At 48.4% G+C, this 15,241-nt stretch overlaps 1 protein-coding gene across 5 annotated transcripts in view; it reads right to left on the bottom strand.

Annotated features, from left to right (window-relative positions):
- Positions 1-6,371, bottom strand: part of PTPRM (protein tyrosine phosphatase receptor type M) — a 662,162-nt gene extending 655,791 nt beyond the window's left edge. For all 5 annotated transcript variants that reach the window (XM_061399910.1, XM_061399904.1, XM_061399907.1 and 2 more), the window contains exon 1: positions 5,679-6,371. In XM_061399910.1, the coding sequence (XP_061255894.1) occupies positions 5,679-5,751 (73 nt within the window). In that variant the 5' untranslated portion in view covers positions 5,752-6,371. The remainder of the gene's footprint in view (positions 1-5,678) is intronic.
- Between the last annotated feature and the right edge of the window lie 8,870 nt (positions 6,372-15,241).

Here is a 15,241-nt window from a genome sequence, read left to right as displayed (position 1 = left end):
CGCTAAGAGACTGAGAGTCACAACACTACCACATCAGCCTGTTTCGTAATTTGGGCTGTGTTCACAGTGGGGGTGGGGGTTACTAAGTGCATGGATGTGAGTTTCAGTTGCATCTCTGGTACTTTCTGCTCTTGTCAAGGGAGGCTGAAAAGTGCAGGCTGAGAATCCCAGGCCTTTCAGAACTCACGCTCTGTCCAGCATCCCAAGCACCTGGAGGGTTAGTTCTAGCATCTACTGCTGTCCCCATGCCTCCAGCCCCACCCTGGACTTTCAGATTTTTATCCCTCTGGGTGGGGCCAGGAGTCTACCTGTCTACCTGTTCCTGAGTGATGCTGAGGCTGTTCATCCAAGGATGACTCTTTTAGAATAATGTTTTTCAAAAGGTGGCCAGGATCACCTGTGGATGCTTTGGGGGCCTGGACAAAAGAATCACCACGGCCGGCCATAGAGACCAAGATTGGGAAGGACCGCTCCTGGTGACCCTCGAGCACACTTGGTTTTGAGCAGCATGGGTATAAACACAGCTCAGTGGAAGCACTGGCACAACACTCCCACGCCCCACCCCCCAGGCAACCTAAAGCCACCCAGGTGTAGGACATCAGCCGGATCTTCCTGCACACTTGATCCTCTCTGGATCCTTAACCTGCACACGATCCTAACAAGATCTGCACACCTGTGTTCCTACACGTGAGCACACACAACCCCCCACCCTCCTCGGCCTGTGTTCTTCTCTTTCCCTCCCCACGTTCCCACCTCTTCATCAGATCCTGACCTTGCCAGCTGGCCCCTGGAAGGCAGGGGGCCACAGGCTATGGAGGTGATGACTAAAACTTTCCTGCCTCCCACCTAACACCAGCCCTACCTACTGTTTTCCTCCGCTGAGTTCTTTTTCAGAGCAACAGAGTAAAAGCAGTCTTTCTGATCAGACTAAATGCTAAACCACTGCAGTATTTTAGGAACTGGAGAAACAGCATCCTCTTATGATGGGAGGTCTATGTTATTGTGCACCCTCCTTAAACTTTTCACTAATGAGTTTGAAAAACATAAGTAATGAAACCTTCTCTCACTTACAAAAGAAGCCGATTAACAGGCTATAGTCCTAAAAATAAGAAGAAGCCTGAGAAAAGTTTGTGGGAAAGTTGGTTTTCAAAGAGAAGACTCCTAGAATTACAAAGCACAGTAGACACTGCCTTAAGAAATGTTATACTGTTGAAAAAGTATGTAAGTACTTATTAAAATGCCTGTCCCCTAACTGAAAACTATGTCTTAGGATATTCAGGTTAGACACACTCATTCTAGAAAACTAAACCTAAAACAAAAACTGAGAAAAACACTACTTAACCCCAAACAGTGCCTCTACTGAAACAGATACATATAGCCTATCAATTCCTAGAATGTACAATTGTTATGAAACTATGAAATTTTTAAATAAAGCTACCGACTTCCATAGAATTGTCAGAGAAATACCTAAATTCAAAAATCAACTTTTCCCAAAACAAAAGGCTGTGTTTCATTCATACATGGTTTTATATCATCTGAAGATATAATTCAGATTACTTGCTCATTAGGGAAAGTTCATTTAGAATTACGCAAATTATATACACGCTTATCTATATATCAATATATGTAAGTAACTTTTCTACTGAAAATTTGTGAACCAACCCTTTGAAAACATCAGAGACTAAAACCTGTGATTTTGCAGATCAGAACAACTGATTAAGCTCAAGCAATACTTCTTTACATCCATATAACACTAAAAATGTACAGTGATTTCTTGGCATATCTCTTTCACACGCAGTGATTTAAATTTACAATCTTTTCATCACATCCATTATCAATCTCATTGAAGCAACAGAAAAATGTAAAATGTCATGACTCTAGTTATCCGAAAAAGAAAAAATAAAACAAACTGCTTAACAAATCTATTCACAGTCTCTGTAAAGGGTACTGTAAAATCTTATATTTTGAAATGACTTTCAACTTATAGAAAAGTTGCAAAAATAGTACAAAGATTTCAAGTACATGTTTCTCCCACCTTCCCCTGTGTGGATATCTGACTTAACTGCGGCTGCTTCTGCTAAGCTGCTTCAGTTGTGTCGGACTCTGTGCGACCCCATAGACGGCAGCCCACCAGGCTCCCCGGTCTCTGGGATTCTCCAGGCAAGAACACTGGAGTGGGTTGCCATTTCCTTCTCCAATGCATGAAAGTGAAAAGTGAAAGTGAAGTCGATCAGTCGTGTCCCACTCTTAGTGACCCCATGGACTGCAGCCCACCAGGCTCCTCCGTCCATGAGATTTTCCAGGCAAGAGTACTGGAGTGGGGTGCCATTGCCTTCTCCATCTGACTTAACTACTCAAATTATTCAAAATGAAGAAACTAAATGTTGGTACAATTCTACTAATTCAACTACAGACTCCATTCAGATTTCAGCTGTTTCCCCCCAACTGTCCTTAAAAGAGTATTTTAAAGAATACATTTCTTCAGGAGAGTTTCAAACTCACAAAATTATATTAAGGTTTAATCTGTTCTAAACAGTGTAGTGGAAATCTGTTTGTATTTCTATTTCTGCAAACCAAGGCTTGCTTACTAGAATTTATCACATCAATCTCATTATTATATAAAACCAAACACTTTCTTGTATAGTATATATTACCACCTGGCTTTTAAGAAAATGGGTCAAAGAAGTATGACTTGCCAGCTACTTGGCTTCACTATGGAAAAGACAGTATTAAGCAGAAGCAAAAATGATTTTACTTTCTGCCTTGCTTCTTACTTGCATACTTTTTTGCAAAAGTTCTTCTGAATGATCATACAGAGCCTAGATAGAAGGCAGAAAGTGAGCCTCCAATATCTTGCTTAACAACTTAGAAATTGTAAAAACGGAAAGTGACGTTTAAAATGAAATGTTTAAATAAAAGGCCTCCTGAACAACAACAACAACAAAACCTAAATCTTTTCTGTTTTCTTCCAAAGTGTTTAGTTCCTATATCTAGCATCTAAATTATGTGCAGTACCCTCCAGAAATGATTAATCAGCAATCACATCAATTGTGAATGCATTCCAAAAGAGGGGAAACAGCAAAGTGTCTTGTGTACAAATCTTGGTTACAAAAAAAAAACACCTCTCCACTGATTACATAAAGCCTCCTGATTCAGTCCACTGGTTGCACTGAGGCTGAGAAGAATCTGTGATGAAAATGTCAATTTCAAAAGCCGGGACAATGCAAGCCAGTCTGATGCCTGATAGTCCTTCCTCTCCCTCCCTGCTGTGTCAGCCAGTTCATGTACAATTTGAATGTCTGCAAATGATCAGAATTCACATCAGTCATTTATTCAACAAATGTGAGTGTCTGTTGGGTCTAGGGCTCTATGTAGGTGTTTTATGGGAATCAAGAAGAAAAAATAACTGACTTTGCCCTCAAGCCACTTACAATCTACTTCCTCTGTCTCTAAAAGGATCCTCATGTCAGGTGACCAGCAACCAAATATCCAGAAGACTCATAAAGAGAAATAAGTGTCGGTATCACTCATAACATCAGAATTAACTTTCCCAACATAAAAAAATTTTCAAAAATAAAAAACTGACTTTTCCAAAGCATTAAGCGCTTCCCACAGGTACTTCCCACCTAAAACCCAAAGTGGAGGGCAAAACCATGATACACTGTAATTTATCTGATCCCTGCACACACAAAATTTGCCAACTTCAATTTTTTTTTAATTTCATCATTTCTAAGCATTCTCTGGGATACTGCCCTTCAGTTCCTCCATACTAGGTTAACTCTGGCTTTCCAAATTAAAAAAAAAAAAAAGAAAAAATGAAGGCACAGTTCAATTACTGGTAGGATAACAAATAGAATGATGTACTTCCTCTGAAAGAAAAACCTGGATAAAATTTAGTAAAAGCAAAGTCTCTTTGGTTTGACTATTAATTTACATAAGCATTAACAAGGACATAGGTCAGTACTACTTAGGCTGAAGTTCCTTTTAATGATGAGAAACTGATCATTTAAATAAACTACGTAAATATTTGTTCCCCACCTCCACCCCAATCCCTTACCCACTTCTTGAAAATCCATCCAAACGCTTTCTGACACAGCTTAACTTGAAACAAATCCCAGGCAGGGAGCTATGGATCTTAATAAAGAGAAAACCATCACTGAGGCCCTCATCCTTGGCTTCTAACACTAATGAGTTACAAGGCTCTAAAACTAGCGAGTCTACTCCATAATTCACCAGTAAAAAAGAACGCAGGCCAAAATCGGCATCAATTTTATAGCAGACAGCAGTGGATTGTTTTGTTAAGTCCTCTGGCGCACGTGCAATTACCAGACAGTTAAGGGCATATTAAACTTCGGGAAAGGGTATTTCTGTATTGAAACTGACAGCATACAGCGAGCAGCCAACTCCACGCTCGGCTTCCTTGGAGTCCAACTGTGGTCAAGGGTCTCGGGGCTCATCAACGTGGGGCATGGCCTCTGCGCCTGTATGTCCCCCAGACTCCAGGAAGTAAAGATTTAAGTTTTCTCTGGTCGGAAGGCCAGACGGAAAAGTCTCCAACGTTTTAAAATATGTGTTTTACCATCTGTGAAATTCTCCCTCATCAAATTAAAAAAAAAAAAAATCAACTTACTCATTCCTCCCGAATAAACATAGAAACCTATTTTGCAGCCCAAGTTCAAGGCCAAATAACAGGCTTTATATTAAAAGGAAAAAAAAGCCCAGTTCCACCATTCTACGTAGACCTTAATGAAACTGACACACACGCGAGAAAGTGTACAAGTGTGCAGGTGTGCAAGCGTTGGCTGTCCATCCACGTGTGTGCTCCAGGTAACACCAGGCAGGGTTCGCGCCCCTCCTGACCCCCAACTCCCGGCTACGCGTCCTCCCGCAAGGAGCTCTCCTGGCTCCGACTGCAGGCGCGCAGCGGGCACCTCCCCGCACTCCCTTTCCTGCCCACCCCCGGCCGCGGGCCGCGGGGCGGGCTGACCGCTGCCCCTGGCCGGGTGCTCCGCTGGGCCAGAGGTACGGAGGAAGAGCCCGGAGGGCCAGAGCCGCGGTTGCCCGGACCCTGGGGCCCGATCCTCCTGCAGTAACCTGCGAGGCCGCCGCCTCGGCTCTCCCGGGCAGCCTCCCGAATGCCAATACGAGCGGAGGTCACGGCCTCGGCGGGCCGGGCGGAGGCGGGAGGGCAGGGAACTGGAGATCGCCGCCGCCGGGTCCACCGATCGCGCGGGCGCAGCGGGCACGGCAACCCGGCCCGGCAGCCGCTCGCGGCGAAAAGGACCGCGCAGCGCCCACGCCCGGCGGCCGGCGGCTGCAGCTCCCAACTTCAGGCAAAGTTTTCCGCTGTTGCTCCCGGAGCCGACCGGGGACTCCGAGTGGCGCCGTCCTCGCGGACACACGCCCAGGCCGCGGAGGGGCGGGGGCGGAGATGAGAGCCTGGCTCCTGGGCCAGCCCCCGGGGCTCCTCCGCTCGGCCGGCCCGAGCGCTAGGTGCCCACCCTTCCCGCCAGCCCCGCTCCCGCGCCGGGGACTGGAAGCCGCTGTGCTCAGCCCGCCGCGCCCCCTGCCCGGCCTCGCCGTCAGCCGCTCGGGCTCTCCCACCCCGGAGCTACCGGTGTTCAGAGCCCCCCTCCGGCCCGCGCGCCCCAGGCCCCTGCAGGCGAGGCCCCGCTTACCTGAAAACGAGTCCCCCGCCGCAGTTAGCAAAAGTCCAGTCAAAGTGGCCAGGCAAGTCCCAAGTCGGCTCATGGTGCCAAGTGCGCCCCGGGCCGCTCCCCGGCGGCGCTGGGTGGGCGCGAGGGCAGAGGGCGGCCGGGAGCTGTGCCTCCAAGGCGGCGAGAAGAGGGTGAACAGCCAAAACCAGAACCAGACGCTCCGAGTGCCAACAGTTGCAGAAGTCTCAACTCCGGCGGCTCCCGGGGCCGGGGGGGCAAGGGGCCAGGGTCCCCCTGTCCTGTCGCCGGCCCCGCTGAAGCTGGCGCGGCTGCGAGAGGGAGCGGAGGGCGCGCCCGCGGAGCCAAAATCCGCCCTCCGTGCCGGCGGCTGCGCTGGCTTGGTTCTTCTTCCTGGGCTCGGGACCCGAGCCTCCGGCGCCGCGGTGCCCGGGGCCGGGGCCGGGGCCGAGGCCGAGCGCGTCCCGCCCGCCGCCTCTGCGCGGGCAGACGAGCCAGCCCCCGGGCGGCGGCGCGCCGATGGCCGAGCCCGCGCCGGCTGCGCGCGGGGCTCCTGCTCCCCGACTGACTGGCGGGGCCCCGCAGGCCGGCTGAAGGGAGCGCCCACGTCACGGCCGCCCGGCTGCCGCGGCCCGCTAGAGGGCGTGAGCGCCCGGCCCCGCCGGCCCGCACTCGGTGCTCGGCGGCCGCGGCGCCTCCGGGGGAGCCGGGCGGGGGGCGGCCGCGGGGGCGGCGTCACCGCGCCGGGAGCGGCGGCCGGGCGGTACCACCCGCTCCCTCCCGCCCGCTCCCTCCCCGGCCCCGGTTTCGCGGCCGGCTTCCGGGAGGGTGACCGCTCCGGGGCCGCGCCTGGACCAGAAGTTTGTCCCGGGTCACGGGCTGCCGGGAGTTGGCGAGCGGGGCGGGCGAGACGGCGGATCCGATCCCGGCGCCGGACGGCAGGGTCGGCGGGCAGGGCCGGCGGGGCCGGGAGTCGCGGGGCTGGCGCTCCCCTGCGGCTGCGGGCCGGGCGAGCCGGCAGATCCGGAGCGCTGAGAAGGGCTGCGGGTTCTCCGCGACGCGAAGTTGGCAGGCGCCCGGGCGGAGAGCGACGGCCGCGGGCACCCAGACTCCGCAGCGGCCTCGCGGGACACACGCGCCCCGGAGCCCAGCACCCGCCGAGCGGGACGCGCCGGGCCCCTTCATGGCGCCCCCGCCGACCCGGGATGGGGGGGTGGGGGACCCGAGCGACCCTCCGGCCGTGCACCGGAGGCGGTGGTCACACCAAAACGAGGGGTCGGACCTACGGAACCTGTGATTTCTGTACCTGGTGCGAAGTGTTGGGAAACGCGGGAGGAAGAGGCGTGGGGAATGAATCAAATGATGTCTGGAAATATATAATTTACCGTTTGGGGTCTGGAATGCCTATTTGATTAAGTGGATAAAAAAGCTTCTAATGCTTCAGTAAAGAGGTTCACTTTGTAAGACTGCAAAAAAAGGGGAGGACGGGGCGGGAGGAGAACTATTTCTGTTTTCCTCTGAATAGATACAGGGAGCCAGCACCGAGCGTCTGTAGAGACCTATATGAACAAGATAGAAGGCCTGTGTAGAGGTTCAATTAGAAACCAAGTAACGACCGGTGAGTAGCAGGTGTTGCAGCAAGAGGACACACCCCTCAGTCAGGTGTACCGGGGGCTACCCCGAGCCCCTTCCTCACAAAGGCCCAAAAGGTGAGTTGATCCCACGCTCACTTTGACCCTGAGGTCTCCAGTGGACCCTAGAACCAACAAACAGGGATATGTCATAGCTATCACGTGCCCGGGGCCAACTGATGGACTGGACTTTGGCCTTTTGTGCCCCAGCCAACAGCCCCTCTTTCTTGTGGAATTCCAATTATTATATCCTATATTATAATATTATATATTACACAATTCCACTTATTATATTCCACTTATATATCACAAGTGCCTTTTCAGGGGCTCTGTATTAATCATTTACTTCTTAAGGACATTACATCACCCAACCTCTTGCAAATCTATACTTGTTGAGCCTTATCTTATCTCGATTGCAAAATAACATTTGAAGTCTGGAGAAGCAGGCAAGTCACATACCTCTGAGGATCAGCAGTGAGAGTCTGTTTCCCTGGCACCCAGGTCCTGCCTGCACTGTGATGGAGCCCAAATTTGATTTTTTTAAAAATGGTTATGGTGCTTTCCAATGGAGCTGTTACGTTAATAAATGTGAAATGGACCCAGATAAGGAGGGAGACATCAATCTAGTCATTTTCTTTCCAAGTAATTTCTTTGAGTGAAGATGTTAATATTAGGATAGGATATCATTTGCACAGTAGTATGTGAACTTGTTTGAAGATCTCTGAAGGCATGTATCTCCCAGGCACTGTGTTCTGTGCAGGAGGCTGTCTTAACCCTGGGCTCCCCCAGGAACAGGCCTGAAGGTAAGGATTTAAGTGTAAGTGGTCTTAGGTTCTATTGAGAAAGTAATCCCAGGAAATAGGACAAAAAGCATAGGAAAGTAAGACAGAGGGGAAAATCAGCAAAAGTCAATGTAGAGAATGAGCAGGTTACCACTGTGGGACCCTAGGACTCACTCCCTCGGGGACTTCCAGGAGAAAACATGGAGCACCCCACCCTGGGGCAAGGATGTGTTAGGTGCCTGGGGGATGGGGTGTGGGAGGCAGGTACACAGAGAGGGGTCCCGCAGCATTGGAGAGAAAAGCCCTGAGGGGCCTCCCAGGGCTGCTGTCCTGAAAGTGCCACGTCCCTTCCCCTGGTTACTTAAAACAGCAGGAGGCCCAGTGAATTTCTATTATCTCTGATCTCTAAATATTACAGTGTTAAGCCGACTCTGCCCTTATTAGCCTTCAATCCACATTGCAAACAGTGATGGGGTTTTTGCCAGCAGCTCAATCCCTGGCCATTCTAACAGCTACTGATTATTCGCTCCCTCTTCCAGATAACTGGCCAAAGCAGCACTGAGCCCAGATGGAAGACCTGTATCAGAAGGAATGGACTTGACTTCCTCTAAGGAACGATACTGTAGGAGTCCTACCAGTGGGATATTTCCTGTCACTTTTTTTCCCCCCCAAGCAGAGAAGATTTTTTTTTTTTAATCCAACCACATGACACTCCTGTCTCTCTGGAAACAGCAGTGATATTTGCAGAATGGCTGGTCAGAGTTAGGGGTGCTATAAAGCCAGCCCCTATCATATATCTAAAGATTTCAAGGGACTTCCCTGGTGGTTCAGTGGCTAAGACTCTGGGCTTCCACTGCAGGGGGCCAGTGTTTGATCCCTGGTCAGGGAACTAGATCTCACATATGGCAACTAAAGATTCGAATTCCACAGCCAAGAGTCGGAGTTCCACACCTAAGAGTCAGTGCAGCCAAATAAATATTAAAAAAAGAAAGCCTATAATTTTCATATGTCAAAAGTTAGCAAAGTATCAAAGACAACTGAATATATCACTGTATGTATCTAGATTTCCTGTTGATAGTCTGGCTGTATGGATCAGTAATAAAATAAAGACATACATAATTCATGCATTATTAGGTATTTATTCCATAAATATAATTTCCCCTTTATTTTAGTAAAATCATTCAAATGTTGTCGTCATGGAGATTATCACATAATTTGAGTTCTGGTGACAGCAATGATCGGAAGCTACGTTGTTCTGTGTGGAAGGTTTCTAGCCACATTTCACCTGGTTTTGTTCCTTAGTGGTTCTTGCAAGTCCTCAGTAGCCACATGTGGACAGCAGAGATACGGAATGTTTCATCATCACGGAAAGCTCTCTGGGAAAACACTGAGAAAGGATTCGTGTACTCAAATTCTGCAAACTTGAGGATATATTTTCGTCAAAAATGTTACCTCAGGTTCTTGAAATCTGAAAATTAAAAATCTTCCCATAGTTGTGGAAAGCCCCTTTCTTTTTTAAAATATTTTATTTATTTGTCTGCACCAGGTCTTCTCTGTGGTACTCAGGATCTTCCATCTTCGCTGGGGCCAGAGGGATTTTTAGTTGCAGCATGTGGGATCTTGTTCCCCAACCAGGGATGGAACCCAGGCCGCCTGCACTGGGAGCATAGAGTCTCAGCCACTGGACCACCAGGGAAGTCCCTACCTTTGGTTTTGACCCAAATCCCGATGCACAACTGCAATAGGCTTGGCCGGATCCTGGCAAAAATTCGGTTGTCCAGGACTGAGGTCTGAGTAGTCACATTCCTCTCCATCCAACCTAGATTTCAAATTATACTGCTCCACAAAGAAGAGCCAATGGACAGCCAGGGAAGTCCCAAGGTTTTGATTTTTAATTGATTTGACTTTTCCTTTAAGGAAGTGGCTCTGCGGTGACATCACATACACACTGAGGTGTGTCCATCTGCCGTGGCAGTGGCAGTCCACCCTGGAAGTCTTGACAGTGTCTTTCCCTTCCAAGACCAGGGATCAAAAGCCAAGGGGAAGCATTTCTTTGGAGTCTGACCAGAGCTGGTTTTGAGCTTTGATGTTTAGGGGGATGCCTTATGGTCTCTCAACACTGAGCATCAGGTCCCGAGGGACAAAGATGACCACGGGCCCCATGATATGTTTGTTTTTGTAGGTTAGTAATGCTCAGAACCCTGTAAGGTCCAGGCCCAGGGTAGGAGCCTGCACTGCCCACCGTTTGTACTGTTGTGGTGTTTTGGGCATCAGTAAGCCTATGACACTTGTCCAACCCCATGAAAGTCAAAATGTAAATTAAAAAAGAACACGGATCTGACCACAACCCATTCCTACCTATCCTCAATGTTAGGCTGAATTTTGAGGTTAACCACAGGCAGAATGGCTTCTTAGTTGGCCCTAGTGGTAAAGAACTTGCCTGCCAATACAGGAGACATAAGAGATGCAGGTTTGATCCCTGGGTCGGGAGGATTCCCCTGGAGGAAGGGCATGGCAACCCAGTCCACTATTCTTGCCTAGAAAACCCCGTGGACAGAGGAGCCCGGTGGGCCACAGTCCATGGGGTTACAAAGAGTGCGACACAACTGAAGTGACTTAGCATGCATGCACAGGCAAAAGCTTCCTGATCCACTAGAAGTATAGCACCTGCTGAAAAACCATAGACAAAAAGATCATTTAAATACCTCCCAGGGTGGCTTAATTGGAGCTAACATGACCCAGCAGAAAAGGAAGATTGTTGCTGTTTTTGTTACTCACAATTTCTTCTCTAGGCTCTGCTGCAATCGTGAAATCTCATTTTTAGAGACACATTGAGATCATGGAAGCATATTTTGAGATAATAAATGAAAAATATAAATAAGCCCCCTTGCAGAGGTATCAAATGATGTATTATCTTTCATTGATCAAAGATAGTGTTGTGGTTGAGAAAATGAAGAACAAAAGTAAGGAAGGAGGCATGATAGAAGGAAGAAAAGGAGAAGGAGGAAAGAGAGGGAGTTAGAGACAGAACTGGCTTGGAATTTGGAGTCCAGTTGATTGAGTCCCAACTGTACGACTTAAATTAACTTCTGTTTCCTGCAGAAATGGTATTACATGTGGAGGCTCTGCATGCATCGGTGGCACTGAACAAACCTCTCTGGTGAAGCAAAGCCCTCAGTGTGCAGCGTGCATCACAGTTTCTGCCCCGCCCGCCCCTGGCCCCCACCTGTCTCTACCTGGAGAAGCCTTGAGCAGTGAGGTAGCAGTGGGAAGCGTGGACCCAGTGATAAGCACATCTCTGCCCGGTACACGCACTCACCGTCAGAGTCTGCTTAGTCTCAGACATGATGGGAGCAGATAGAATTTTTCGCCCAGGACTTCACAGCTTCACTCACCTTGTGAATATGTGTACATGAAACCGGGGAGAAGGGGATGAAAATGGAAAGTACATCATTAGCGGTTCACGGGGGCCAGAAGAAACCGGGCCATTTAAACTTTCGCCAGTGAAGCCCAGTTCACACCTGCACAGAAGAAAGAATGGAGCAGGTGCCCTCTTTTGAAGTTGCTCAGATCCTGCCTGAGGCCAGAACCTGTCACCGGAAAAAAGCAAGGCTCCTCCAAGCAGAGTTCAAAGCCACTTGCATATAAAGGCTTAAACCACTAGGATGAATCTTTAGATGCCCCAGGAATTCCTTCTATAGGCCTAATTAAAAGGGGAGAGGTAATAGGTTTGGGGAGCTTCCCTGGTGGCTCAGTGGTAAAGAATCCACCTGCCAATGCAGGAAACAGGTTTGATCCCTGGGTCTAGAAGATCCCCTGGAGGAGGGCATGGCTACCCACTCCAGTATTCTTGCCTGGGAAATCCCATGGACATAGGAGCCTGGCAGGCTACAGTACGTGGGGTCGCAAAGAGTCGGACACCACTGAAGTGAATGAGCAGGAAGGCATGCACCATTTACATGGGATGACCTTCAGCAGGGTTTCCTTTCCGTCCTTTCTCTTCTTTTTCTTCTTCCAAGCTCTTCTTTTGGGCACGTTGAGTTTATAACAGCTGCCAGACCCAACACAAGGCCACATCCAAGGAAACCATGAGATTTATCCTGGCAGTCCTTTCTCGTTTGCTCCTCTGAAAAATGAGAATAATAATTTCTGCCCCATCTACCCTATTGCGTTGTAAGAGTGTCAACAACATCGTGGGTGAGAGTTCTTTACAAACAGTCCTCCAGTGACTAAGCTTTCAGTTTACTATGTAACTCTTGTATTTCATCTTACTAGCTGGGACTAGATGCTCACAATTTGCAAATAGGTCATTATTTTTATAAAAATATGTTTCTGTGGAGCTTTTTCCTCTTGCCGATTTTAGGTAAAATGATTAGGTAGATTGATATTCTCAGAAAGTTCCCTGCTTAGTCATGGAGTCCCCGCATGGTGATGTTAAGATGCTAGAAAATATGGTTTTAAGGCCGTGTCCAAGCTTGTATGCAGCTTCTGGGGTCTTCCCTGCACTGCACGGCTGGACTCTGGGGCCGGTGCACAGGGAGGGCGCCTGTGCGGAAATAGGCCACGCTGTCCCCCTTCCTTCCAGCCCTGCCTCCTGTCGTTGTTCAGCTGCTCAGTCATGTCTGACTCCTCACAACCCCATGGACTGCAGCACGCTAGGCTCCCATGTCCTTCACCATCTCCCGGAGCTTGCTCAAATTCATGTCCATTGAGTTGGTGATGCCATCCAAGCATCTCATCCTTGTCGCCCCCTCCTCCTCTGCCTCCCGGACCAGGGGCAACAACCACCCACACAAAAGCACCCTCTTGACCACAATGGCCTATACGCCCTGCCCCCGGGGGGAGAGCCGTGTTAGAGACACAGTAACAGCCTCCTACATACACATCAGCCATAATTTGCAAGCTGCTTCATCGAATATGGAAATAAGACAAAGGAAGAAACACTTGATTTATGAGGATTTTATCAGGATCCACTGGCAGTCACTGTGCAGTCACCCTCTGCGTCTTCTGTTTAAGTCCCCAATGAGTCCTGGGAGAAGATGCTTTGTGCAGGCGCTTCTCGGAGCTGGGAAGTCTGGGGGCTCGGCCCAGTCGGAGGGCGTGAGGGGGCACCCCGTTGTCTGACTCACAGTTCAAAGGCACCAGCTCTCCATGCAGCAGCCCCTCTCCACGTGGTGGTTCATTAAAGGAGACAGTGACTGTCTTTGGGTCCCTCTTTTTTTCCCCCAAAGGCTTTGAACTAACGTTTTATATCAGTTCTCATGCCTTTGTACCAGACAACTGTTTTTCTCAGAACACAGTTTGGAGGTTATGCGGCTTTTCCAAAACTCAGGGTGGAAACCATGGTACCCAGTAACATTCCCATGGATTCTCACTTCCTCCTTATTTCACTTTCTTAAAAATATCCTTTGAAGTCACTGGGTACCTTCCTTCAAGCTCTGCTTGACTAATACTATTAAGAAACCTGATTCTGACAATGTCAGAGTCCTCTCTCGGATTAAATTACGGCAACAATGGTGGGCAGGGGCCTGTGATCTGTAATAAGGCCAGGTTTTCACTAGACTATGAAGAAAAAGAGAAAAAAAAAAAAAAAAACACTTCATTGCTAACATCAAAGAAAAGATCGTCTTCACTTTCTCCTCATCTTTAATATTTTAAAGTTTCCAAATGTTGCATTTTGAATTAAAGATTCCAATCATTACTGTGAAGAGGAGACGAGCCATAGAGGAGAACATTTGAATTCATCTCACTATGTTTGGGGATCTCACTATATTTGCAGAAGTCTTTCTATGAGCAGAGCATTTTGCTAGGGGAATGAAACTCTAAAAGACATGTTTGATTACTATGCCCATGTGAGAGATGAGGAAACTGAGGCTCAAAGACAGACTGACTTAGATCTAATAAAGATAATGTGATGTATTAATAACTAGGCCATAGCTAGTCATAGCTGGTAGATCTGTGATTGGTAAACAGATATCCCAGAGTTCCCTTTCTTGATCATCCTGCTATATTTTCTTTTTTAAAAACTTATTTTATTGAAGTATAGTTGATTTTCAGTGTTGTATTAGTATCCAGTTACAGCAAAGTGTCTCAGTTTTATATACATATATAATATACAAAGGTCTTCCCTGGTAGCTCAGATGGTAAAGCGTCTGCCTACAATGCGGGAGACCTGGGTTCGATCCCTGGGTCGGGAAGATCCCCTGGAGAAGGAAATGGCAACCCACTCCAGGACTCTTGCCTGGAAAATCCCATGGACTGAGGAGCCTGGTAGGCTACAGTCCATGGAGTCGCAAAGAGTCGGACACGACTGAGTGACTTCACTTCACTTCATATATATACACACACACATATGTTAATATATTCCTTTTTTATTCTCCTCCATTATGGTTTATCCCGGGATATTAGTTCCCTGTGCTATACAGTAGGACCTTCTTGTTTAATGTTTAATAGTTTTCATTTGTGTGCTCAGTCATTAAGTCATGTATGACTCTTAACAATCCTATGGACTGTGGCCCTCCAGGCTCCTCTGTCCATAGGATTTCCCAGGCAAGAATACTGGAGTGGGTTGCCATTTCCTTCTCCAGAGGATCTTCCTGACCCAGGGGTTGAACCTGTGGCTCCTGCCAGATCTCCTGCATTGCAGGCAGAGTCTTAACCACTGAGCCACCTGGGAAGCCGTGCTCATCCCAAACTCCCTCATCCATCCCTCCCTCATCACCCCTTCCCCTTGGCAACCACCATCTGTTCTCAATGTTTGTGTCTGTTTCTGTTTCATAGATATTTGTGCCATATTTTCGATTCCACATGTAAGTGATATCTATGGTATGTGTCTTTCCACTCTGCTGTATTTTCTGTCTTCACCTTTGATTCATTATCTAGCATAAATTCTTCAAATAGTTGTCTCACTTGCCCTCTGGCACACACTGCACCAACATTTGTTGATATGATCATCTGAAAACTCCCATCTAAACTTTACTCATCCTTTAAGGATGGATAGGTTTGGGTTGTAAACATCTGTGAGTAACAGAAAACCTGGCCAGCGCTGGCATGCTTGACCATGTAGCCAGTGGTCAAGGGTTGGGAGGCAGGACCCCCACTGCCTGTGTTTAAAGTCCAGCTTTTCCCACTGACTGAATGAGTCATTTGGGTG

This window comes from Bos javanicus, chromosome 24 (genome assembly GCF_032452875.1).
Source record: "Bos javanicus breed banteng chromosome 24, ARS-OSU_banteng_1.0, whole genome shotgun sequence".
Taxonomy (NCBI): Eukaryota; Metazoa; Chordata; class Mammalia; order Artiodactyla; family Bovidae; genus Bos; species Bos javanicus.
The sequence above is the reverse complement of the archived record's forward strand: the minus strand, read 5'-3'. Positions and strand labels throughout refer to the sequence as shown.